Source organism: Electrona antarctica (genome assembly GCF_951216825.1).
Source record: "Electrona antarctica genome assembly, chromosome: 19".
Classification (NCBI taxonomy): Eukaryota; Metazoa; Chordata; class Actinopteri; order Myctophiformes; family Myctophidae; genus Electrona; species Electrona antarctica.
The window spans coordinates 36,118,499-36,146,301 of NC_136800.1; the positions used below are offsets into that span (position 1 = coordinate 36,118,499).

At 41.6% G+C, this 27,803-nt stretch overlaps 1 protein-coding gene across 2 annotated transcripts; it reads left to right on the top strand.

Annotated features, from left to right (window-relative positions):
• The first annotated feature begins 6,492 nt into the window (after nucleotides 1–6,492).
• nadkb (NAD kinase b) lies at nucleotides 6,493–21,954 on the top strand. Of its 2 annotated transcripts, none has more exons than XM_079530516.1 (12): nucleotides 6,493–6,583; nucleotides 10,784–11,071; nucleotides 11,217–11,300; nucleotides 12,076–12,205; nucleotides 12,570–12,678; nucleotides 13,107–13,192; nucleotides 14,043–14,145; nucleotides 14,582–14,766; nucleotides 16,851–16,950; nucleotides 17,701–17,858; nucleotides 19,998–20,080; nucleotides 20,774–21,954. In XM_079530516.1, the coding sequence occupies exons 2-12, from the start codon at nucleotides 10,785–10,787 to the stop codon at nucleotides 20,931–20,933; spliced, it is 1,485 nt and encodes a 494-aa protein (XP_079386642.1). In that variant the 5' UTR covers nucleotides 6,493–6,583; nucleotide 10,784; the 3' UTR covers nucleotides 20,934–21,954. The 2 variants fall into 2 exon arrangements, with proteins under 2 accessions (XP_079386642.1, XP_079386643.1); XM_079530517.1 differs by lacking the exon at nucleotides 6,493–6,583 and adding an exon at nucleotides 6,616–6,751.
• The last annotated feature ends 5,849 nt before the right edge of the window (nucleotides 21,955–27,803 follow it).

The following is a 27,803-nucleotide window of genomic DNA, read 5'->3' on the forward strand; positions in this document are numbered from 1 at the left end:
TGTTTGATGTAGGTAGTTTCTGTTTACAAGGCGTGGTTAGGGTTTAAGGCGTCTAACAGCCTGCCGCTGCCGCATAATGTCATCTGTGAACAAGGTTCAAGCATAATAAACTTGTCCAGTAAGGCCATATAACTCTATGAGTGAGTCTATGGTGCAAGGCTGTTGTGTCACAACAGCCTTGCACCATAGACTCACTCATAGAGAAGTAGGAGAAGTTACAATAAAGAAGAGAAGTAGGAGAAGTTGTAGGAGAAGTTACAATAAAGCATGATGTGACACAATGAAAGGTCCAGCAATTTTGGCATAAGTTACTGTTTATATAGTAGTTCTTAAGGAAAAATAAAAGAAACAACATGGCCATGGGACCCAAGTAAAAACATTCTCAATTCAAATTCTGAACTATAGGCTTGCTACCACAAAGATTCTTAACCCTTCTCCATTTTGTTATGCATTTGGGGTGGCACACATATATAGTGCCATAATATATTGCGCTATTAAAATATGAGTATATGACAATATTGAGAGAACATTGAGAGAAAATGCTGTTTTTCACAATATTATTTATTTGTTTATTTGTAATGATAATAATCCACAGATCCACTCTATTCAAGGGTTTTTGGGGAGAAATTAAACTGACTATAGCCTACTAGTCATCAATCTTTCAATGAGCTTACATAAAGTCCAGGAAGAGGCAATAATACTTTCTCTGGTATCAAGCTAAAGTGCTTTTAATATAAAGTACATTTAGTGTATTATTAACAGATACAGATTCCAGCAGGTAAATTCAAGAAGATGGGCAATGTTGAATAAAAGATCACACCTGTGTGAACTGAGTGGTGTAAGGTCTTATATAGACTGATCAGCTGTGGTCTGACGTAATGTCTGACGTAATGAAATCACACCTGTGTGAACTGGATGACCATAGCAACCATGCTCATTTTTTGGTACGAACAGACAGACTGACAAACTAACAAAGCCAGTTGTAGGAGTGGTTTACACCACTCAAAAACATTAAAACATCTTAAAATATTGTATCGTTATCGTGAACCTAATATTGTATCGTATTATATCGTGAAACTTGTATATCGATTCGTGACACAGCTCTATACAATTGACCCCCATTTTAGTCCCCCCTAGTCACTCACTAGGAGTCACTCACTAGGAGTCACTCACTAGGAGTGACTAGGGTTTGGGAGATTTGATACAGGCTGCTGGTCTGGCTGAGGTGCAGAGAGATGGTGAGGCTGGGTGTATAGGACAGTGCATGTTTGTTTTCACACACAATTTGATTGGCTGTTGAAGCAGCCATGGCAGAATGCTGCAGAAAGACATGAAAGAAAGACAAACATTAACTCATAGGGTTACATGGGTAATGTCAAATAAACAGCCAATAGGAAATATATGATAAGATATTTAACAGATGATATAACTGTAATGAATTAATTAAACCAATAATTTCACTGGGATATATATGTCAGTCAGTAGCAAACAAACTATACAAGCTATGGGCAGAATGCCAAAACAGCACACTAACCATAATGTGACCATGCAGCAGCAGCCTGCAGCCGCACTGTGCATCCGACTTTATACAAGGATCATGGTCTTTGACTTTAATACCATCAATAATCTGAATTTAAAAGCGAAATGTTTGAAGAGCATTAGAATTTATACGTGCAGGTTATATATATATAGGCGTCTGCCCAAGCCCACCTGTGAGGAGAGTGGAGATTGGGGTTCGTTTGAATCCACTACATCAGGCTTGGCCGGGCACACCAACAAACACAGTTGGCTGTGTATACGGCAAGCTGGGTGAGCTGGGTCACTCATACAGGTTGGTCTGTTCAGCAGGGCGTGGGGAATGATATAGCATGTTCCTCAGGTTGGTCTGTTCAGCAGGGCGTGGGGAATGATATAGCATGTTCCTCAGTGTCTGTTCAGCAGGGCGTGGGGAATGATATAGCATGTTCCTCAGTGTCAGGTGAAAAGAACTGGCAGGCGATGATGTCCAGGTTGTGACGGAGGAGACATGAATCATGATTATGAGGAATATACATGAAAAATAAATAAAGCAATGTGGTAGGCTATATCCTAAGGCCTCGTTTGGCCAACCTGACTGTCTGTGCAGCCAAGTGTCCAAGTCACCAAGGAGACGACGTAAGGGAAAGAGGTCACAGCGGCGGGGGGATGATCACCAACAGCTGCTCCGGGAGACAGAGATACCAAGGTTGCCAGGTCAACGTGAGCACTCAGAACCTCCTGGCTCGGCCACTGAGAGGGAGGAGACTTCTCCTAAGAGGTTAGTGTTGACTGGGAGCAGGTAGTGCAGCCGGTCTCCGCCAACCGCCACAGACCCTCAGCATGCTGCCCTAGACATGAAGAGGTGACTTGAGTGACTATACTACTGTATGTTGACTTGTCTGCCTTTTGTCTTTTGATTCGTTCACAGGAGAGCCCACTTTCTACAAGGACGATATCCCGCCACTCACTTTGAGTGAGGTTGTGGGGTAATGTAATATTTGTCTGACAATTTCATTTTCAGACGTTAACCAGAAAATCATCCCCAGAAAGTCTTCCTCTGTGTTGTGCCAGTCACATCATCTGTAATTAATTCTGAGCAGTGCAAAATTGCAAATAGGCCTATTTCATGTAAGTTGGTCTTAAACCCTGTTAAAATACAATGCTAATGTTCTCCTGTTTTAGGCTGTTTAGCTGGTAAGTTATGGCGGCTGACATCCCATGTCCTGCAAGTCTTGACCTTCAAATTATTTGTCACATGGGCAATGATTCATATTTCCATTTCTATGTGACAAATGTTTACTGATGGGTTCATGGTGAGGGTGAAAAGAAAAACTAGGCCTACAATACTGACATACAGACCATAAGTAATGTCTGGTGGTCAGTTAATTGTGTAAAAGCAATTTTCAGCTGGTAATGCCTGACAGGCTATAAAGTCAAATGCATGGAGAGGAGAGGCTAGAATATGGGATTCAACCAAGCCACAAAACATACATGATGATGACAGTGCTTCTCAAAAGTAATGAAAATACTTACCCAAGTAACAGTTTTGGTTTCCATCCGACAACGGCAATATGTACTAGTGATGCATGGTAATGAGTTACAGGGCTGTTGAGTGATATCCAACGAGCACCTCCAAACACTAAAGGTGGTTGCACACTGGACGCGCTTTTCGGAAAACCGACGGTAAAACACAGCTAAAAACCCGAAAAACGCAGCAGTGTGCAGGGACTTGACCTTAAAGGTCCCTGCACCTTGACCTTAAAGGTCCCTGCACCTTGACCTTAAAGGTCCCTGCACCTTGACCTTAAGGGTGCGTTCGGAAATGCGCACCGGGAGCACACTCGCCTATTAGTTTGCATTGCACAGTGCGCTCAGTGCGCTATTTCCGAACGCGCCCTATAGGTCCCTGCACCTTGACCTTAAAGGTCCCTGCACCTTGACCTTAAAGGTCCCTGCACACTGGACGCGTTTTTTGGAAAACCGACGGTAAAACGCAGCTAAAAATCCGAAAAACGCAGCAGTATACAGGGACTTGACCTTAAAGGTCCCTGCACCTTGACCTTAAAGGTCCCTGCACACTGGACGTGTTTTCGGATTTTTAGCGTCCAGTGTGCAACCACCTTAACACTTCGAAAAAATAATCTGCAAGGAATTTCTTTACAGAAAGTAGCTCATAACATGTCTAGTGGATTTTTATAAATCAAACACTTTGCAGATAATTCAAACCTTTCATAAAGCTGCGATGTTGGTGTTTGACGTTGTTTAAAACAATCAGATAGGACTTTTTTGTTTAGATGTATGGGCTGTCAATGGCAAATTGCGGCTACTTACCACCCTGCTATTAACTTAATGGCAAGATGGATATGCATGTGTATGGTATATAATGCTCTACAATGCAATGCATCCATAGCATGGTAGAGCTACGTAGGAATGCTGTTGAGATATTATCTCTAAACATATTGTGATAATGACATTAATCATAATGTTTACTATGGAAATTGTTGATGTAGGCTGTTATGATACATCACTGAGGATACGTCCCAGTTGCATCCAGGCGATGTTATTTTCGTTCTGAGGTACTGTTTGTAGTGACTCATAGGAATAGACTATGTGACAACCAGGTATAGTCTGGTGACCACCGGAGAGACGGGTGACAGCCGGAATGTAGACGGCACCCCGGGGGCAGTATGGGTTAGCGCCCCTGCCTGCATCCTCCGTGAGGAGGAAGCCCAAAAACCTTCGATGAGGCCTTTAGGAGGGCCATTCCAGCCGCAAGTGGAATCTGCAGTACTACCGTTGCCCAGCGGTGGAGCCTGCAGAACCACTGCGGCTCAAGAATCCACCACTCCTGAATGAAGTGTCTGGTGCTGGGAGTCTGGTGCAACGCACAGGTCCTGGCGGTACTCCTGGTGAGAGCAGGAGTGGACCTGGTGAGACGTAGGAGGGGCCCGGACAGGAGGCAACCCACAGAGCCTAGTCCCTCCACATACCAGAATTGTACCTCTCAGTCCCGGCATAGTAGTTCCGGAGTGGTCCCAACGGATTGTGCGGCCCTGTCTTTCCCTAGTGGTCTGATCGAGGGTAGCTACTGGGGCGTAAGTCAGGACTTGATCACCCCGACTGGGTCACCCGAGTGAGGGGTATGATGTTCGAGAGACCCGAAACCCTGATGACCTTGGGATACATCACTGAGGATACGTCCCAGTTGCATCCAGGCGATGTTTTTTTCGTTGTGATAATAAAATCCCCATGTAGCATGTAAAAAGGAGAAAAAATAAAAATGTATAATAATTTATAATAATTACAATCTCAACACAATAAAACAAATTACAAATAAACATTATATATCTGACCACACCAACTCTTTGACATTTGTGTAAGAGTGAGCTCCATACATATTTGAACAGCTGTGACCCACTGCCAGTGCTTATGTTTGATTATCCGCTCACCTGTCAAACCTTTTTCATGCTTTAATTCTTTGTTTATGTGTCCAAATCAAGTACACACAAAGAGAGAGAGAGAGAGAGAGAGAGAGGCCGGAGACACACTATCGAAAGAGCTGCGCACGTTCTCGGCTGCGCGCAGCTTAAATTCCGAGTTTTTAGACAGCTGGTGGATGGAAAAGAAGCTCCACCTCCGCGGACTTTTTGCGCGGAGGAGAGCGTTTCCGGGAATCTGGCCGTCGCGCAAAAAGTCCGCGGAGGTGGAGCTTCTTTTCCATCCACCAGCTGTCTAAAAACTCAGAATTTAAGCTGCGCGCAGCCGAGAACGTGCGCAGCTCTTTCGACAGTTTGGCAACAGCTAGAGAGAGAGAGAGAGAGAGGAGGGAGGGCGGGCGGGCGGGCGGGCGGGCATTAAAAGTCCATAGACTTGGCTGCCATATGATGTAATTTCAAAAGCCAACAATGCCATCAAAACGTCTGATGAAAGTCTGTGGAAACGAATTACAAAATGCCAGTGGAACAATCATATAACAACATAACAATCAAGAACTGAATGTGAATTGAGTTTATTAAAATCAATATAATTCAAATTCAGTTTCTGCTGGCATTTATCTCAGTCTAATAGAAAAAGTCACAGAGCACGGCAGCGGTGGCCGAACGGATAGCGGCGCGGTCTAGATACCGGAAGGTTCCCAGTTCTAATCAGCCGTCCGACACGTTAAAATTACCACCGCTGAAATGCCCTTGAACAAGGCATCAACCACTACGATGAAATGTGTTCTATGAGCAGGGCCTGGCTGGAAACAAGTTCTTGAGCTTAGCCCAGATACCCTGGGTAAATATAGATTTCATTTCATTTTTTCATTTCACTTTGAAAAGTCAGTTATGGAAAGATTTGTGTAATTCTGCATTAGACCAGCTGGGAATCCCAGCTGGTCTAAATGCAGCCTGGGATGCATGCAGTAACCAGAACCCAGCTAGGCACAGCACCAGTTGTATTTCCTTAATTTAAATGAATGAATGAATGAATGAATGAATTAATGAATGAGTTTCTTTAAGGGGTGGTCAATGGTAACCTGACTCCGCCAGATGGGGCAGCAGAGAGTACTGCTGGGAGCAGGAGGGGGGGGGGGGGGGGGGGGAACCCAGTGTACTCTCTGCTGCCCCATCTGGCGGAGTCAGGTTAGGTCAATGGGTCAAATACATGCAATCATCACATTTACAGTTACATATTTGTAGGCCTACAATTGCTATACAAAATCTGTGATAGTCATTTCGGGCATAAACAAGAACTTGAAAGGTATAGCCTATTTTATTTCAAATAAAGTCTGATAATCACAATATTTCAGAACATTTGACAAGACCTACATTTTATATTATTTTTTCCCCCATTCTTCTTCTTTCTTTTTTCTTAAATAAAAGTAAAATAATAATTTAAAGGCACTTTAACATTGTGGCACCCACCACTAGACCTGGCTGGCTGGCTGGCTGTACAAACCGATACTCTAAGCTAAGGTACAAACCATACAAACGCATAGTGTCGCCTCCTGCGCAAAGCGGCGGTTTATTGATGGCCATGAACTGTTCTTCGGCGGAAACACAATTTCTCCGTTTCCGGTCTGGTAAGCTGTTAATTACAAGCTGTGTGCATCATGAGCTGTAGTGACTTTGACAACAATGTCGTGAAATACATGTTTTGTGCTATTTGTTGAGTATTGTCAGAACAGTCTTTAACCCTGCCTAGATTACTCACATGAGCTCTGTGTTAAAGATTCCTGCGTTGTGAGAACGTAAGGCTTGTTTTAGATTACACAACGGTAGCCATGATTCACAAATTCAGGTTTCAGGGCTAAGACAACGGTAGCTGTACACGATAAACGATGATGATATTGTTTCTGAATTTTAACATTCTACATTTCATATGTAGCCTATTGTCTTCTCGTCTGAAATCAGACTTCGATTTTATGACGCGTGCTAAAAGTAAATGACAAATGAAATGAAATGAAATCTATATTTACCCAGGGTATCTGGGCTAAGCTCAAGAACTTGTTTCCAGCTAGGCCCTGCTCATAGAACACATTTCATCGTAGTGGTTCAATGCCTTGTTCAAGGGCACTTCAGCGGTGGTAATTTTAACGTGTCGGACGGCTGATTCGAACTAGGAACCTTCCGGTATCAAGACCGCGCCGCTATCCGTTCGGCCACCGCTGCCACTGAAATAATAGGCTATGCATGGTTGAATTGCTTTCCTTTTAATGTCGAGAGATACATTTTTGGATGACGATAACTGGACACTAATATTGTATTGCTAACTGGACATTGAAATATTCCGAATATTTATTTCTGGCCAGTAGGCCAGAAATTGGACATATCTGGACATAACTGGACATATCCAGTTATTAGAATTATTACATGATGGGCATTCACTTCTAGTCATTTTTACTAGTTGACTAGTTGCCTAGTTTACTAGTCGACTAGTTGTTTAACTACATATTATGTAAAAAATAAAATAAATTAAAAAAATAACTTTTTTTGGGGGGAAATAAATATTTGTACATTGAAAAACGGTGTACATGGTGACTATAACTATAATCTACCAGATCTTGAGGCCTACAAAATCGGGGAAAAAATAAAAAATAAAAAAAATACACTTTCTTTCCTTTTCTTATCAACTAGTCAACTAGTACCAACAAGGTCAACTAGTGGATTTACTAGTCGACTAGTAAACTAGTCGACTAGTAAATCTGCTTAATGCAGAGTTGTTTAATTGCTTAATGCCCTGATGCCCAGCTTTATTCCTTCCTTTCAGCACAGTTCATGTTTCGACTGTTAGAATGTGTGTTTCCTCTACAATTTACAATTTACAATTTAGGCATTTAGCAGACGCTCTTAATCCAGAGCGACTTACATTAAGCAAAAACAAAAAGCATGGCATACATCACATGTATAAAAAGTAGTTATCATGAATCATGCATAAACTAAGAACGTAACAGTGGAGTATCTATGTAAACTATACATACTATACTATATGTAAGGGATAATATCTGGCTAGGTGGTCATTGTCGGGAGATAATTCACCGACAGGGAGTTTAACCACCGAGGCGAAGCCGAGGTGGTTACACTCCCTGAAGGTGAATTATATCCCGACAATGACCACCTAGCCAGATATTATCCCGCTTATTACATGGCTAACTAACATAAATTAATCCATTGATCCAAAACACAACAAAAAAAGTATTCCATAACTTCGCGCTGGCTGAGTCTGCCCAGCTGCAGGGCTGAAGCACTGTCGGAAAACAAGGAAGTGAGTTGATCAAATAGAATCCATTTTCGGGTCCAGCTGCTTCGTCTATTTCTCGCTCAAATGTTTTCAAAAACATTTTTAAGAGCAATGTTTAGCTGTAAATTACATTGTGTGTCAGTAGTGTGTGTGTTTACATGGCTGTTATGTTGGAAACGGCAGTAAATCAAGCGGGCGCAGCCGCGCAGCTGGTGGTGCTCAGAGGGTTTGATTAGGCAGCGGTCATTATACAGCGGAGCGGTCATTATCATGAGATAACTCACCGCTGAATTAAGCGATTGACCAATCAGAATCAAGCATTCAACCAAGCCATGTAATAAAATATATTATACATGTGTACTATAAAGTGCTATGACTACATAAAGTGCAATTCTAGAGCTGTCTTCATAACAAGCTATAAGTCTGTTTAAAATACTATCTAAGTCTACATAATGTGCTATCTAAGGGGCTAGGCTAGGGCAAGTGCTACGGGCCATGGTGGAGTCTGAAGAGGTGGGTTTTCAGACTACGGCGGAAGATTGGGAGTGAGGCTGCAGTTCTGACTGCAATGGGAAGTGCATTCCATAGTTTTGGAGCCAGAAGGGAGAAGAGTTTGGGACGTGTGGAGCGTTGTCCCGGCGTTTTTAGTGAAGGTACCTCCAGCTTCCCTGCGTTGGCTGATCCGAGTGAGCGGGAGGGTTTGTAGGGTACGATCATACTTGTGAGATATGGGGGGGCCATGCCTTTGGTTGCTTTGAATGCCAGCATCAGAGTTTTGTATTCTGTGCGGGCAGCGACCGGAAGCCAATGGAGCGAGCGGAGAAGGGGGGAGACGTGTGAGAATTTTGGCTGGTTGAAGACCAAGCGTGCTGCGGCATTTTGGATCAGTTGGAGGGGCTTAAGTGCACATGCCGGTAGGCCAGTAAGGAGGGAGTTGCAATAGTCAAGTTTTGACAAGACTGTTGTCTGGATTAGGAGCTGGGCTGACTCCTGGGTGAGGAACGGTCTAATTCGTCGTATGTTGTAGAGTGTAAACCTACAGGATCTAGTGACAGCTGTGATGTGTGTTTTGAACGAGAGCTGACTGTCCAGGACAACACCAAGGTTCCTGGCTGTCGGGACAGACTTTACCAGGGCGTTGTCTACGGAGATAGTTAGCTCCCGCATAGGGCAGGACTTAGCTGGGAAGAACAGAAGCTCAGTCTTGTCTGGGTTCAGCTTGAGGTGGTTGGAAGACATCCTCTCATATTAGAGCTAAGTTTGTCAACTAAGTTTGTCAGCTAAGTTTGTCAACCATTTAATTACATTTTAGTCTCTAAGAATCAACTGGGTTTCGGAGAGTGGACTCACTCATCACATTCAGCACATGAGTGCTGGGATTTGGTTTTGAAGCTACTGTAGCTGAAAAGACCAGCCGTAGTCTCGATACAAGTTAACTAATGCCTCCCAGGCATACACTACAAGAGTTTTGACAAGATTTTGGAAAGATTTTTTAAAAGAGACTAGAATGTAGTCTTTTAAAAATCTTTCCAAAATCCTGTCAAACCCCTTGTATTGTATGGGAGGCTTAGCTGGTTGTATATGGTAGGGAAAACCTTGCTGATTCTAATATATATATTTTTTATTTTAAAAACGCATAGTGAGCATTTCTCTAAACCCTTAAAGTACTCTACTGTACCAGTTTCATTGAAATTATACATATTTGATTAGGATTGTGGAGGATGATAATTGAAGGACCCTATATACAGCACAATCATTGTGCTGTATATAGGGTCCTTCAATTATCATCTATATTGCTTTCCCTTCGCATTTGATTTCACAGAATTAACAAAGCATTTAAGTACAGCTGTGGAATTATGTTTTTAATGTAATGTTAGAGTGTCTAGAGATGCTCCGATCAATCGGCCACCGATCAGTGATCGGCCTCCAAATGACTATCTGTGATCGGCAATTTACCCTATCTGGAGAAACCGATCTTTTATACCATTTATGTGGTATAAAAGTCAGATATAGTATATCATTTTGTGACAGGCCTAAACATTCTCCCCTTACTCCCCACACACACGCTGGTCAGGTTTGACGTGTTTTATTTTTTTTGTAATGTTTTTTTGTGGCTTTCGCCTTTTTTATATATTTTTTTATGGATGGATAGACAGTAGGCTGACAGGAAATGGGGAAAGAGATGGGGGGTGCAGTAAAGGCCGTCGGGATCGGGAGTTGAACCCGCGGCACACTGTCAGACTGGATGACCAGCCAAGGTGCCTAGACCGCTGAGCCACGGCCCAGGCCATGACGTGGGTTTTTACATATAAATTTGGAAATATTCATATTTTCCCCTTACGCACAAGATTGGTACCGGCCGATCATGAGAAAAAACAATAGGTGATCGGTATCGGTCCCAAAAAACCTGATCGGAGCATCCCTAGTGTCAAGAAGACATATCAACATCATTGATCGATCCTTAAACATTGTGAATCGCTTATCGCCCAGCTCTAAAATTAATACTTTGTTCAAATACATTGTCACCTTTCCTTGCCTGTAGAATGGATGAGTCAGATCACAATTGGGGGTCGCACTCTCCAGGCGACATGGAGAGCGGTGTGCCGCGGCCCTCCGACCACGCAGGGCAGGTGTCCGAGGCAGCCAGGCACCGGGATCAGCGAGCGTCCAAGTCACCAAGGAGACGGCGGGAGGGAAAACGATCACAGCAGCGGGGGGATGATCACGAACAGCTGCTCCAGGAGACGGAGACACCAAGGTTGCCAGGTCAACGTGAGCACTCAGAACCTCCTGGCTCTTCCACCGAGAGGGCAGAGAACTCTCCTAAAAGGTTAGTGTTGAGTGGGAGCAGGTAGCACAGCCGGTCTCGCGACCGCCACAGACCCTCAGAATGCTGCCCGAGACATGAAGAGGTGACTTGAGTGACTATACTGTATGTTGACTTGTCTGCCTTTTGCCTTTTCATCCCTTCACAGGAGAGCCCACTTTCTACATGGACCATATCCTGCCACTCACTTTGGACCTAAAGCCTGTATTCTTCCTAACCCAACTTCAGTCATGTAAGCATTTGGATGGGGAATGCACCTTAATTGAGAGGCTTCACAAAGTCAATATGAGACACCAGAGCGAGCACATTACGTTTTGTCTGCATTCTGTATCGTTTAGTGGCACATTGACATAGTGGCTTATGCAACGTTGACCCGGTGGCAGTGAGATGAGATAAGATTACTCGCCGCTAGAGAGGAACTGTGATTGGTCAGTACAACAAATGGAGTGGTGTGCACGAGGCGACACAGGCTCAGACTGTCATTTTGTATCGTGATACATCAAGGTAGCCTTGGACTGGATCTTAACACACGCTGCTGAAGATATCTACAAAATGCCTGCTATCCGTAATACAGCAAAGGAAGCGAGAGACAAGCGGTAAAAGAGAGAGTGAGACAGAGACACAGAGAGGAGTTAACTTGGGATTGGGATCTGATCCATGAATATTTGGATTGTGTACCGCATTCATACAAACCTTGTCTGCTTGTTTCATAATGGTTAAGACGTGACTGTTTAATCCGTTTAGAATTATGGAGAATTATGATTCCAGGCTACAGTTGCATTCTTTATACACCTGGTAACATTTGACTGAATTTGAATTGCTACCTTACAAGTAGAGGGACAAAAACAAGGGTCGTCGTCTTTTATTGTTATGTTACAATAATGAGCCGTGTGGGTGTGTGTTGACTTTGTCAACTTTTCACTGCACATACTCGTATGCACATGTGACAAATAAAATCTTGAATCTCTCTGTATGCATGGCGGTCTGCATGTATCTGTGTTTTCCAGGCACATCCAAGACCCAGCCAGCCAGAGACTCACCTGGAACAAGCCACCAGCCAATGTGTTGGTCATTAGAAAGGTCAGAGATGAGAGCCTGGTGGAACCCTTCAAAGAGCTCTGCAGGTTTCTAGTGGAGGTAAGTGTGAAGCTGTTCAAAATGTCAATGTGTACGGGAGGTTGTTTTGTCTTTTGGTGTAGATTGTCTTGTGCGTTAGCAGCTTTTGGCTCTGGCTTTTTACAGCTATCAGATTGTTGATTCATTTGAATTATTAATTTGTTGAGGTTCAATTGATTTCAACTATGAAACACTTGACCAGATTCATTTGAATGTGTATCCATGTGATACTGTATGTCATGGAAAATAATTGTGAAATCACACATGTAGTCCATTTTTAAACTACTTGGAAAGCCACCATGAACTCTCGGGTGGCACATTAATAGTGAAAGAGACACCTTGGTCTCTGTGATTTTTATATTGTTGATTTGGGTTTCACCACTAGGAGAAGCAAATGATGGTGTATGTAGAAAGGAGGGTGGCAGATGATGCATCACTTTCAAAAGATGAGACCTTTGGTTCGATTCGCAATCAACTCTGCACTTTTAGAGAGGGTAAGGCATGTCTTATTTTTCACTTTATAATTGAAGCCAGTTACTCTCTCTGTGTCAGAGTGGCTAATCTGAACTCATCCATCACATAGTGTAATATCTTCAATGTGAATAAAGACTTTAAATGGTTCACGTCATCTAGTTATTATTTAGGAGGCAATGGGTGTCTTCCTTAACCACATGAACGCTAGCATCCCTATTACTGTATGTGGCCGAATAGGGACTTCTTATTGCTAACTTCAGCAAAAAAGTGATACTTTTTCACATTGGCCATTAATTAAAAAAATCACAAGAACAGCAATGAATGTAGTATAAAAAGGAAAGTACTGCAGATATTGTAGTGGGCAGTTGCTCCTGGAAAGAGTTCATATTTCATCTCTTTGCTGTTGCTGTTGTGTTTGGTGTTGATTGTTGTTTTTCTTCAACCCCAGGCTACGATGACATCTCAGACTGCATAGACCTCATCATCTGTCTGGGAGGGGATGGAACACTGCTTTACGCCTCCTCTCTATTCCAGGTTAGGTTTGTTTACAAAAAAAAAAAGGACACTCCTGTCCTATCCTATGCCAGTAGCTCTGAGGATTCACAAGACAAACAATGGTCGCTCTGCCAGGTCAACCGTAACATAACTTGGAATATTAGATGTATTAGATTGTATTGTAGAAGGGGAATTTACCCATGCTTGTTTTATAAGTGGGTGGTACCAGATCGTTGTTCTCACTCCCTCTAGCATTGTGTCTGTGGGTGTCACTCACTTTTTGAGGTAATTGTGAGGTAATTAGTCAGGTATGCGGGTACTGAGGGCATTGAAGGCAAAGCCGCTACAATTTTGAATGGCAATTCCATTTTCAATTGCTTAACTCTGTCTTCTACCTGGAGCCAACCTAGGCTAGCAAAATGGGTTGAAAAGAGGTGGGTCATGGGCCCCAGGCTGAGAAGTAGTCAAATTAGTTTGTTTTGGGAAGTTTGAAGCTTAGCTTTAAGTGACATTGGGATGTTGGAGAATCAAGAGGTGGAAGCATAGTCAAATGAGGGCTGAATTAGGGCTCCGGCAAGAGTCCTGGGAGCACTTTTGTTGACAAAAGAGGAAATTCTGCCCAAGAATCTTTTTTGACACCTTTGTTGCCATGCTCAGTTGTTGTATAGCTAACAACTGAGCTCTGCAGTGTTGTTAGCTATACTGTCACGCTGCAGTGTGTCTACGTACTGTAGGTGGCCTCTTTCTCCTCCTTGCAGCACATGTATGTGTACAAATCATTACAATTAGAACAAGGCTTTATTGAACATTAACAGGATACAAATTACAAAACGCAGTTTAGATGATGTAAATGCATTTTTGTCTAAATATTGTGATCTTTGTTTTCCAGGGCAGTGTTCCTCCTGTCATGGCATTCCACCTTGGGTCTTTGGGTTTCCTGACACCCTTCAAGTTTGAGTCATACAAGATCGAAGTGGCTAAAGTATTTGAAGGTATTCGGGAAGCATGTTCTTTACAAATTAGTTAAAGTTTTTGTAATAATATTACATTATATTATATTGTTTTAAAAAAAATTCTGTTCATTAATATTATTAATGAACGGACATTTAAAAAAAACAATTACATAGTCTGATTAACCACTTATGCCCTATTTTATCATAGAACAATCGCACAAAGTAGTGAAAAAAAATGAATGAATGATTTTTTTCTTTTCCAAAACATAGTTACAAAGTGCTTTATAAAAACATCATTTGTAGTCAGCAAAGTGAAGCAATCAGAGCTGGCATAAAATCACACATGTCCTTATGTTTTTATAATCTATAAAATTATTTGGATTAACTGTTGCACCCCTGGTACTTTGTTTATGACTATGATATGATCTTGCACATGTACTTATGCTCGCCGGTATGTGCATGTGTATTCATTCAGGCAACGCAGCCATCACATTGCGTAGCCGTCTAAAGGTCAAGGTGGTGAAAGACATGCTTCAGAGGACGGGTCAGCAGGAATGCAGTCAGGAGAGCCAGCAGCAGGAGCAGCAGGAGCACAATGGTGTGCTGCTGCCTGAGGGACACATGAACAGTGAGGCTGGCAGGGTCACCTTACAACTACAGGTGGGAGTCACATACTGTAAACCGTACACTACAGGTGGATCCTGAATTCCTGATTAGAGCGCGACCCATTTTGAATCTGATGCAGATTTTTTGGAGAGACCTAGAACATTGATTACAGTCAAAAAGTGTGATATTTTCTAGACGCATTGTTGTGAGCTCATAGGTCTGCCTTTTTTATATTTTTTGAAAACCTTTGAAACAACAACCAAAATATACTGATGGAAAGTCTGCCGATACCGATGAAATCAAATAATCCTCTAATTCTGATGTTTATTGTTTATTTTGATCGCCAATCCTCCAGGTACTGTGTACTATGACGTCAGTATCTGTTTGTTGTACTTGCAATATCCATAAATTGTGGGAAACGGCCATCATTCACGTTGTGTCGCAAGCAACATCCATGGGCGATGCCCATCATTTTTCTTTGCATTGACTTTGCATGTGCTTGTGTGGCTCTTGTTCTGGAGAACCGCTGATCCGACCCACTTCACACAGGACACACGCTGCACTCCCTTGGGGCGTCAGCAATACATACACCAGATGTGAAAGGCGAGTGGTTGGACGGTTCTCGAGATATGCGAAAGGGCACTGAGGCACAGAGAGTCCTACAATTCATAGGTAGAAACTAACTTAGTATTCATTCATACTCACGGTTAGAGTTTCTGTGCCTTTTTGTGTTTCTGAACACTAAAAGCAAAAATTTCGTTATGGAGTGCTGTGTCGCTTACGGGAAAGCTGTAATGTTAATGTAAGCAGGCTCTCTTAGTGCGTTTCCTCTGACCATTCATGCAAACATTTCTTCTTCTTTCCAACCTGTCCATCTTGTGTGTGTGTGTGTGTGTGTGTGTGTGTGTGTGTGTGTGTGTGTGTGTGTGTGTGTGTGTGTGTGTGTGTGTGTGTGTGTGTGTGTGTGTGCGTGTGCGTGTGTGCGTGTGCACGCGCGCGCGCGTGCGCCAGAGGGCCAAAATTTGCACGGGAGCAAAGGCAGTGTCATCCCCGTTGCCGCGGCAACAGTCATAATAAAAGCCGCTGGATGATGTTGCGGGGGTTCTGTTGACCCTGTCTCCATGGAGATGGGGGTGTCACTGCTGTTGACGCCAGCCAGGGTGCACTAACGAGCTCTGACGCTTTTAAGACCAACTCCTCCAAAATAACATGCCACAGCAATGTGATCATCACACACACCGGCTGTGTAGGGTTGAATCATTCCCAATATGGTTTTATTTTCTTTCTTATTGCTGAAGGTCTATTTCTTTTAGTGCTGCACAATTAATCGATAAAAGATCGAGATCTAGATAGACACCTGTGCAATCTCATTTTGTGAACAATCGTGCAGCACCGTTGTTTATGTTATTTCACTGGAAAAAATGAGAATCGTGATCTCAATTCTTGTGGTGGAAAATCGAGATTCACATTTGAGCACGAATCGTGCAGCACTAATTCCTTTAGATCAAATACAGTGATCTATTGACCCATGACCTTGGCTTGGCCTGATATGACATTGTCTAATGACAGGAACCCAATGTTTACACCATGTAAACAGGCCTGTACATAATGCAGTACACCTCACTGGAGAGCAGACGGCAGATCACCGCGTTTCCTGCTCAGAGTTGCCAGTGTGCATTTCGTTTATTGGCGTTTGTTCAACAATTGGTGATGTGGAAACACAAATGAGCTCCTGTAATGATTTAGTAAGGCTTTTTCATCTTCTGTGTTACAGTGTAGCTTTCACCTCATTATATAAAAAAGACGAAGAAGTATGAAGGTTTTCAGTTCCACTCTGCTGTATGTTGATGCTACTAGCCTAGCATCAGTCCAAATCTGTTCAGAGGGGGAGCATTTCCTACACTGTAGATCCTACTATTTGTCATATCTGCCCAGTGCAACTTTTGTTTCCAAAGACTATCAGACATTTAATTATTATTCATTTGTTGCAATGTTCAATGGCCCAACTTGGAAAACTTGTTATCTAACTGTGTGTGTGTGTGTGTGGGTGGGTGTTTGTTTGTGTGTGTGTGTGTGGGTGTTTGTTTGTGTGTGTGTGTGTGGTGGGGGGGGGTGTGCGCGTGTGCGTGCGTGTGCAGGTGTTGAATGAAGTGGTTGTGGACCGAGGCCCTTCATCCTACTTGTCCAACGTTGACCTGTACCTGGATGGACGTCTCATTACCTCAGTGCAGGGAGACGGTGAGGACATTGAAATCTATTTTGAGAGCCTGTTCTAGAGAAGTGCCGTTTAGCAGACAGACATCTGGGAACAATGTACAGACGGAGCAAGAAAAGAAGCTCAAGCCATAAAAGTGCTAATGGCACAGAGTTTGCAAACATTGAAAAGACGTTCACATTTCACAGAGATTAGGTCACAAAGGAACTGGTGATGTACGTAGTGCTGCAACTATCGATTATCTTCTTAGTGATAATGTTTTCTATTAATCCATTGAGACCTGGAACGCATCCATGTCACGTTAGCGTTAGCGTTTTAAACATTATGTTATAATTTAGCTATTGAAAAATAGCAGATCTACAAGCTCATAGCGCGCCACCGAGTGGCGCGCTATGAACTTGTAGGTCTGCTATTTTTGAAAAATCGTTAAAATGTGCCTCAAATCTTTCCGAAAATTGTCATGATTTAGAAAACTTTTTTTTAAAAATTTCGACGTCAGGCCTGAATGGGTTAATCCGTTTTTCTGGAAATTTTCAAATTGATTGAAAATTAATAATCTACTAATTTGATTACTTTGATGAACCACTTAAACACTAGTCTACTTTGTCATACAAAGGTGTCGGACAGAAATGGCCGATCTACGTTGCTTGTGGATCGGCTATTTTCTGTATTTTTGAAAATGGATTATTCTATTAAAATAAAAAATAAATTGATGGAATGGATTAGTCCAACTGACTGTTTACTTATCTACTTGTGCCCTCTCTTCTCCCCAGGTGTGATAGTGTCCACGCCTACAGGCAGCACAGCGTATGCGGCTGCAGCAGGTGCCTCCATGATCCACCCCAATGTACCAGCCATCATGGTCACCCCCATATGCCCGCATTCTCTCTCCTTCAGACCCATAGTGGTCCCTGCTGGGGTGGAGCTCATGGTGAGACTTGATGAAATCAACTTCGGAGGAGGGCTGTGAAACCTTCAGAAACCTGCCTACCAGTGATATCATTCGTCATTCGTTCATTTTTAAATTATTGCCAGAACAAAAGCTTCTATTTCAGCATGCTAACTTTTCAGGAATAGAAAGCCTCCAGTTTCTAGTGGCTTTGATTCCCCATTGATGATGTCATTGGTAGGTCTCTGAACCTCTCCACAGCCCACCAATGAGACACAGAGTTAGTGGATCAATTTTATGAAGATAATGTTGAAAATGATCCCTAGTGCCGTGGTTCCCAAACGTTTTAATTTGACCAACCCCCGTAACTCTGAGAGTGTACAAATGGCACACTCGTGTGTGACTCAAGTGCTTTTATTTTTTTATGGAGGAAATTGAACTGCTCTACCTGGTATTATGACAACAAGAGCCCCTTTCAATTTACAATTACAATTTAGGCATTTAGCAGACGCTCTTAATCCAGAGCGACTTACAATAAGCAAGAACAAAAAGCATGGGAATACATCACATATGTAAAAAAGCATTTATCGCGAAACATGCGTAAGCTAAGAACGTGACTAGAACATATCTATATAATGACACTATACATATAAACTATAACTAGAACATATCTATATAATGACACTATACATATAAACTACACATATATGCTATACTATGCTGTACATATATACTATGAAGTGCTATGACTACTATACACTATATACTATGAAGTGCTATGACTACATACAATGCACTTATTGTGCTGTCTACATGACATGCTATAAGTCTGTTTCAAATGCTATATAAGTCTAAGAAGTGCTGTCTAAGGGGGGTAGGGTAAGTGCTGTGGGCCATGATGGAGTCTGAAAAGGTGGGTTTTCAGACTACGGCGGAAGATCGGGAGTGATGCTGCAGTTCTGATTGCAACGGGAAGTGCATTCCACAGTTTTGGGGCCAGAAGGGAGAAGAGTTTGGGACGTGTGGAGCGTTGTCCCGGCGTTTTTAGTGAGGGTACTTCCAGCTTCCCTGCGTTGGCTGATCTGAGTGCGCGGGAGGGTTTGTAGGGTTCAATCATGCTGGCAAGATATGGGGGAGCCATACCTTTGGTTGCTTTAAATGCCAACATCAGAGTTTTGTATTCTGTGCGGGCAGCGACCGGGAGCCAGTGCAGGGAGCGGAGCAGGGGGGAGACATGTGAGAATTTTGGCTGGTTGAAGACCAAGCGAGCTGCGGCATTTTGGATCAGTTGGAGAGGCTTCAGTGCACATGCCGGTAGGCCAGTAAGGAGAGAGTTACAATAGTCAAGTTTTGACAGGACTGTTGTCTGGATTAGGAGCTGGGATGATTCCTGGGTGAGGAACGGTCTAATTCGTCGTATGTTATAGAGTGTGAACCTACAGGATCGAGTGACAGCTGTGATGTGAGTTTTGAACGAGAGCTGACTGTCCAGGACAACACCAAGGTTCCTGGCTGTTGGGACAGACGTTACCAGGGCGTTGTCTACGGAAATAGTTAGCTCCCGCATCGGGCAGGACTTAGCATTTTCACACAAGCAATGAATTGGCAATGAGGCAGTCTGAGGACTGAGCTCGCCAACATCTAATCCCATATAGAGCATGGTAACTACAGAGTAAATAATAATAATGAAATAAATATATATTTACAAATACATTATTACATTACATCCAGTTATCTATCTGTGTGTCAGCCCACTCTCTTCCTGCTGGCAAAGCTAAACAATGGAGGCAGCAGGTCTCTATTGCTCCATTACATGCAGCTGACCGCTGCATGTAAACACCTTCCGCGAGGGTCTAACTTACGTTGTCTCAACCCTGCATGCCAGCACTGCTGCTCTCAAGACTGCTTGATAAGTAGAAGGGATACGCTCAAATTAGGCTTTGTCTGAAAGTTATTGGTAATGCAACTCTTTGTAACATAATAAAAACAATGTTTAAATATTGCAATGTAAAAAAAAATATTCCAATATCACTTAAACTCCATTATGTGATAGATAGATCATGCTGCCTCAAGAAACTGGTACAGGTTATCTGTGTTACCTCAAACGTTACTTCTCTGTGGAATACATTTCCATAACATCTATGGCTCTTTCTGCCCTGCTGTTGCTGTTTCTCCTGACAGATCACTCTGTCCCCTGATGCCAGGAACACTGCCTGGGTGTCGTTTGATGGCAGGAAGAGACAGGAGATCCAACATGGAGACTGGTAAAAAAAAGATCTCTCTCGCTCGCTTTCTCTCTTGTGTGTTGATGTTTGTCATGTGGTTTGGAAGATTGCAATATTTATTTATGGCTTGTGTCACCTGAATCACTTCCCTTTCTCACTTAAAAAGAGAGAGTTCACCCCCAAAATGACTCAACCCATGGAGACTTGAATTCATTCAATTTTGTCGCATAAGCCAATAATTTGACCAGCAGTGGTTCCCGCAGTCCGGTGAACTATCCCTTTAAAACTGGGAAAGCATCTGTGTCCAATTAGATTTTAGCATTGGCTATTCAAAAATAGCAGATATACAAGCTCACTACACAATCACATCTGCTAATTTTGAGAAATATTAATCTTGAAAGTGCAAGAACTACTCGTTAGGAAGGCTTTTGTACTCTAAATGGGTCTAAATGGGTTAATATTCTCCTTCACTCATGCAATGGGCACCTACTTTCACATGTGTTTATTTATTTTTACATTTTCATTCATTTTCATAAACAATTACAGCAAATATAACACAAAGACGATAACAAAAAACACAATGAGGTTCCAACACGCCTCAAGCCAGGTTTAGGCTCGTCCGGTGTATCTCTGGAGCGTATAGAGGGAAGTCATTGGCACAAACTCGGACAATTAAAGCTCCCCTGATGCTCATCTTATCTGTTGACATTGTTTTCTCTGTATTCACGGCAGCATAAAGATCACCACCTCCTGCTACCCGGTACCATCCATCTGTTGTCATGACCTGGTGTACGACTGGTTCGAGAGCCTGGCCCAGTGTCTGCACTGGAACGTCCGCAAAAGACAGGCCCGCCTAACAGACCTCTCCGATTCCTCGGACACAGAGAACTGAACACATGTGCGCACATACATATCCAACACCTTAATATTAGGGAGCCACACGCTTTTGCCTGAGGATTTGACAATAGGACAGAATGTGTGACGGTAATGGGACAGTCTTATCTGTCACTATCATCCTGCTGCATTCGTAACACAATCTCAAAAAGACGGACATGTCACAAGACTTTTGTCGGACACATCGGCTGTTACACGGTGAACCTTTTAGGTTATGAACTGAAAAAAGCACTTCTATATCCAAAACAGTATTATTTGCAATAAGATAATTATATGATGCATACTGTCTGAGACCTGCTGATTATCATCATTATACAATCGGAGGCTAAGGTAGCTCATACTATATACACGCATTGCATTCCAGGCATTTCACATTTTGTCCAACACAACAAGTTGTAAGCACTAAACCATGTGTTACTAGTTAAAAAATGTTAAAACTTCTACTTGATGACATGATCAAATGATCATTCATTATGAGGAAAGAGGAACATTCGAAAGCATGTCTAGAATATAGGCAATACCGGACTATCGGTAGTTAATGAATGGCTTGTTGTTCCTGACTTATAGCATTTGAAGGCCGCAGTTTGTAGTGTAACCTCAACCTTATCAGAGTGTACATTTGTACATAATAGTCCAAGGATCCGAGAGAACAGATTTATTTAATGTGATATTTATGTTATATTTATATATTTTATTCATGGTTATTCATTTCATTCAAATATAATGCAGATAGATTTATTTGTTTGTTAATCAACCAAAGAGTCTGAGATCCAGACCACTCATAACTGTGACACAAACAACATGTAACACAGTGCAGTTAAACATGTACATTTTTCATAGAGATTGTTTGACCATATTCCATTGAATTCAATTGCATATCTAAGACCTGAAATAAGAATGGAGAGTAACTTGTCTGTGGGTCTTCTCCTTTGTCATTGTCATTTTATTACTGTTTTTCATGTGTTCCAAGTACTTGTTTAGATGATTAGGGCCTTGAAATAAAGTCAGTCAAAACACCAGCAGAGAATGTGCAAATGGGTCTGTGACCAGTCAGTAGCTTGACAGAGGACCCTGTCAAGTCGGTCATGGGAAGTATATGGTGCTTTTTCATAGTTGACCACCAGGGGTCTAGCTTTGACCAAGTAAAAAGTATACTGCTAATTCCCCTCTTAAAGACATTAAGAATGTAACAGGCTAAGTGTCCTTTGTATCAGAATTTTAATGTAGCTTCCTAAAGGGGTGTCTTAGCAACAAGTGCAAACGTAAGAAAGTATTTAACTCGGTAGCATAAAAGCAGTGGTGGAAAAAGTACTTTTTTTATTTTATTTTGTATTCGTTTTACTTTTCATAAGTAAAACTACCAATACTGCGATGTAGAGATAACAAGTAAATTCCAAAATGTACTTGAGTAAAAGTACAAAAGTATTAGCACTGGTCTAGAATTAGGTTTGTTGTTGATGTTGAGCGCTCACAGACATTCCATGTTCAAATCCCAGTTCTCCTATAGTTCAACTTAACTTTGCTAACTGAAGGCCAAGATGCAAAATAACACTTCAACAAACAAGATCTCTGGTTGTGGAGTCACTGTAGTGGTCTAATGAGCAGACTCTCAGCACAGAGATTCCATAACATGCTCAAATCCTAGTCAAGGCAAAAAGTAGCCTACAAAATAACAATTTAAAGGCACTAGAAGACACCTGCTGAGGACCCAAAGGTGCCATGGCGCAATGGAATGTAAGGTGTTCTTGATTGGTTGCTTCTGCATACAGACAGTTTGCAAGTTCCCTCAACTGATAAGTGTAATGTGTAATAGTGTACTAAGTAATAGTATAATACGTGTAATAAGTGTAATAACTTAAGTGTAATAGTGTAATGCAAAAATCTGCCATTGACCCCCATTCTAATTTTCTCAAATTTGAAAGCACTATATTTCTAAAACTATGAAACATTTCAAAGATTCCTTTTCAGGCAAACATGTCCACCGTAAGATGAACCTAAATAAGTTGGAATGGGGTTTCTAGGTGTAAGTATGTAGGACTAATAGCATGCCAAAGTTTGTGCTATTGCCATTGAGAATGCATTGGGCGTTTAAGTTAAATAACTCAGAAACTACAAAACATTTAAAAGTAAAAAGTTCCAGCATGTGTCTCCACAGTAAGCTGAATTATAAAAAGTGTGAATGGAGTTTTTAGGTGAAAGTGCTTTTTTGACGTGCCAATATCTGCCATTGAGCCCCATTGTAAGTTTCTCAAATTTGAAAGCACTATATTTCTAAAACCATGAAACATTTCAAAGATTCCTTTTCAGGCAAACATGTCCACCGTAAGATGAACCTAAATAGGTTTGAATGGGGTTTCTAGGTGTAAGTATGTAGGACTAGTAGCATGCCAAAGTTTGTGCTATTGCCATTGAGAATGCATTGGGCGTTTAAGTTAAATAACTCAGAAACTACAAAACATTTCAAAGTAAAAAGTTCCAGCATGTGTCTCCACAGTAAGCTGAATTATAAAAAGTGTGAATGGAGTTTTTAGGTGAAAGTGCTTTTTTGACGTGCCAATATCTGCCATTGAGCCCCATTGTAAATTTCTCAAATTTGAAAGCACTATATTTCTAAAACTATGAAACATTTCAAAGATTCCTTTTCAGGCAAACATGTCCACCGTAAGATGAACCTAAATAGGTTTGAATGGGGTTTCTAGGTGTAAGTATGTAGGACTAGTAGCATGCCAAAGTTTGTGCTATTGCCATTGAGAATGCATTGGGCGTTTAAGTTAAATAACTCAGAAACTACAAAACATTTCAAAGTAAAAAGTCCCATTATGTGTCTCCACAGTAAGCTGAATTATAAAAAGTGTGAATGGAGTTTCTAGGTGAAAGTGCTTTTTTGACGTGCCAATATCTGCCATTGAGCCCCATTGTAAATCTCTCAAATTTGAAAGCACTATATTTCTAAAACTATGAAACATTTCAAAGATTCCTTTTCAGGCAAACATGTCCACCGTAAGATGAACCTAAATAGGTTTGAATGGGGTTTCTAGGTGTAAGTATGTAGGACTAGTAGCATGCCACAGTTTGTGCTATTGCCATTGAGAATGCATTGGGCGTTTAAGTTAAATAACTCAGAAACTACAAAACATTTCAAAGTAAAAAGTTCCAGTATGTGTCTCCACAGTAAGCTGAATTATAAAAAGTGTGAATGGAGTTTCTAGGTGAAAGTGCTTTTTTGACGTGCCAATATCTGCCATTGAGCCCCATTGTACATTTCTCAAATTTGAAAGCACTATATTTCTAACACTGAAACATTTCAAAGATTCCTTTTCAGGCAAACATGTCCACCGTAAGATGAACCTAAATAGGTTTGAATGGGGTTTCTAGGTGTAAGTATATAGGACTAGTAGCATGCCAAAGTTTGTGCTATTGCCATTGAGATTGCATTGGGCGTTTAAGTTAAATAACTCAGAAACTATAAAACATTTCAAAGTAAGAAGTTCCAGCATGTGTCTCCACAGTAAGCTGAATTATAAAAAGTGTGAATGGAGTTTCTAGGTGAAAGTGCTTTTTTGACGTGCCAATATCTGCCATTGAGCCCCATTGTACATTTCTCAAATTTGAAAGCACTATATTTCTAAAACTATGAAACATTTCAAAGATTCCTTTTCAGGCAAACATGTCCACCGTAAGATGAACCTAAATAGGTTTGAATGGGGTTTCTAGGTGTAAGTATATAGGACTAGTAGCATGCCAAAGTTTGTGCTATTGCCATTGAGAATGCATTGGGCGTTTAAGTTAAATAACTCAGAAACTACAAAACATTTCAAAGTAAAAAGTTCCAGTATGTGTCTCCACAGTAAGCTGAATTATAAAAAGTGTGAATGGAGTTTCTAGGTGAAAGTGCTTTTTTGACGTGCCAATATCTGCCATTGAGCCCCATTGTACATTTCTCAAATTTGAAAGCACTATATTTCTAAAACTATGGAACATTTCAAAGATTCCTTTTCAGGCAAACATGTCCACCGTAAGATGAACCTAAATAGGTTATACCCATGGCCTTGGATGGCATACGATAGCATGCCTTTTTTCATCATTTTTGAGGATTTGAAAAAAAGAAGACGAAAATCACCCCGAGACCATGGACTATAGCCCATGGTCTCGGAGTGATTTTCAACCTTTTTTCAAATCCTCGTTTTTCATCCTTTTTGACCATGGGCTATAGCCCATGGTCTCGGGCGGCATACTATAGCATGCCGTTTCCGTTTTTCATCATTTTTGAGGATTTGAAAAAAAGAAGACGAAAATCACCCCGAGACCATGGACTATAGCCCATGGTCTCGGAGTGATTTTCAACCTTTTTTCAAATCCTCGTTTTTCATCCTTTTTGAATCGGGAGGCATACTACAGCATGCCGTTTCCGTTTTTCATCATTTTTGAGGATTTGAAAAAAAGACGAAAATCACCCGAGACCATGGACTATAGCCCATGGTCTCGGGCGGCATACTATAGCATGCCGTTTCCGTTTTTCATCATTTTTGAGGATTTGAAAAAAAGACGAAAATCACCCCGAGACCATGGACTATAGCCCATGGTCTCGGAGTGATTTTCAACTTTTTTCAAATACTCGTTTTTCATCCTTTTTGACCATGGGCTATAGCCCATGGTCTCGGGCGGCATACTATAGCATGCCGTTTCCGTTTTTCATCATTTTTGAGGATTTGAAAAAAAGACGAAAATCACCCCGAGACCATGGACTATAGCCCATGGTCTCGGAGTGATTTTCAACCTTTTTTCAAATCCTCGTTTTTCATCCTTTTTGACCATGGGCTATAGCCCATGGTCTCGGGCGGCATACTATAGCATGCCGTTTCCGTTTTTCATAATTTTTGAGGATTTGAAAAAAAGAAGACGAAAATCACCCCGAGACCATGGACTATAGCCCATGGTCTCGGAGTGATTTTCAACCTTTTTTCAAATCCTCGCTTTTCATCCTTTTTGACCATGGGCTATAGCCCATGGTCTCGGGCGGCATACTACAGCATGCCGTTTCCGTTTTTCATCATTTTTGAGGATTTGAAAAAAAGAAGACGAAAATCACCCCGAGACCATGGACTATAGCCCATGGTCTCGGAGTGATTTTCAACCTTTTTTCAAATCCTCGTTTTTCATCCTTTTTGACCATGGGCTATAGCCCATGGTCTCGGGCGGCATACTATAGCATGCCGTTTCCGTTTTTAATAATTTTTGAGGATTTGAAAAAAAGAAGACGAAAATCACCCCGAGACCATGGACTATAGCCCATGGTCTCGGAGTGATTTTCAACCTTTTTTCAAATCCTCGTTTTTCATCCTTTTTGACCATGGGCTATAGCCCATGGTCTCGGGCGGCATACTATAGCATGCCGTTTCCGTTTTTCATCATTTTTGAGGATTTGAAAAAAAGACGAAAATCACCCGAGACCATGGACTATAGCCCATGGTCTCTGAGTGATTTTCAACTTTTTTTCAAATACTCGTTTTTATCCTTTTTGACCATGGGCTATCTCGGGCGGCATACTATAGCATGCCGTTTCCGTTTTTCATCATTTTTGAGGATTTGAAAAAAAGACGAAAATCACCCGAGACCATGGACTATAGCCCATGGTCTCGGAGTGATTTTCAACTTTTTTTCAAATACTCGTTTTTCATCCTTTTTGACCATGGGCTATAGCCCATGGTCTCGGGCGGCATACTATAGCATGCCGTTTCCGTTTTTCGTGATTTTGGAGGATTTGAAAAAAAGAGGAAAATCATGAAAAAACAACATGGTTTCAGACAGCATACTATATAGTATGTCATTTTTTCATGATTTTGGGGCACTATGTCAGAGCCAGGACTTGAACCTGTGGGCTCCTGATTCCCAGGCAGGCTCTGTACCCAGTGAGCCACTGTGCTTGCTGTGTACAAAAAGCAAAAAAGATAATCATAGAAGAGCCAGAGACTTGTTTTCATTGTGGTTCATAAGCATTCAAACCTCTAGAGATAAACAACAGCACAAGAAACAATAGACAAATCTCCTGTTATTTAATTTTTATTTTTTGTATGAGTGTTGTTACTCAAAGGGAAAGGCAAACTGTGTTGTGGCAGGTAGCAATTAGCTCAGTGACTAATCACACTGGTTACATGATGTGGAGGTTGTGGGTTCAAACCCCACTCAAATCTTTACTTGCCAATATCTGCCATTGAGCCCCATTGTACATTTCTCAAATTTGAAAGCACTATATTTCTAAAACTATGAAACTTTTCAAAGATTCCTTTTCAGGCAAACATGTCCACCGTAAGATGAACCTAAATAGGTTTGAATGGGGTTTCTAGGTGTAAGTATATAGGACTATAGCATGCCAAAGTTTGTGCTATTGCCATTGAGAATGCATTGGGCGTTTAAGTTAAATAACTCAGAAACTACAAAACATTTCAAAGTAAGAAGTTCCAGCATGTGTCTCCACAGTAAGCTGAATTATAAAAAGTGTGAATGGAGTTTCTAGGTGAAAGTGCTTTTTTGACGTGCCAATATCTGCCATTGAGCCCCATTGTAAATTTCTCAAATTTGAAAGCACTATATTTCTAAAACTATGAAACATTTCAAAGATTCCTTTTCAGGCAAACATGTCCACCGTAAGATGAACCTAAATAGGTTTGAATGGGGTTTCTAGGTGTAAGTATGTAGGACTAGTAGCATGCCAAAGTTTGTGCTATTGCCATTGAGAATGCATTGGGCGTTTAAGTTAAATAACTCAGAAACTACAAAACATTTCAAAGTAAAAAGTTCCAGTATGTGTCTCCACAGTAAGCTGAATTATAAAAAGTGTGAATGGTTTCTAGGTGAAAGTGCTTTTTTG

Coding starts and splice junctions, on each gene's coding strand:
- nadkb (XM_079530516.1), top strand. CDS start 10,785: ATGGATGAGTCAGATCACAATTGGGGGTCGCACTCTCCAGGCGACATG. Junction 11,301..12,075: donor CCTAACCCAACTTCAGTCAT/GTAAGCATTTGG, acceptor TGTGTTTTCCAG/GCACATCCAAGACCCAGCCA. Junction 20,081..20,773: donor GAGATCCAACATGGAGACTG/GTAAAAAAAAGA, acceptor TATTCACGGCAG/CATAAAGATCACCACCTCCT.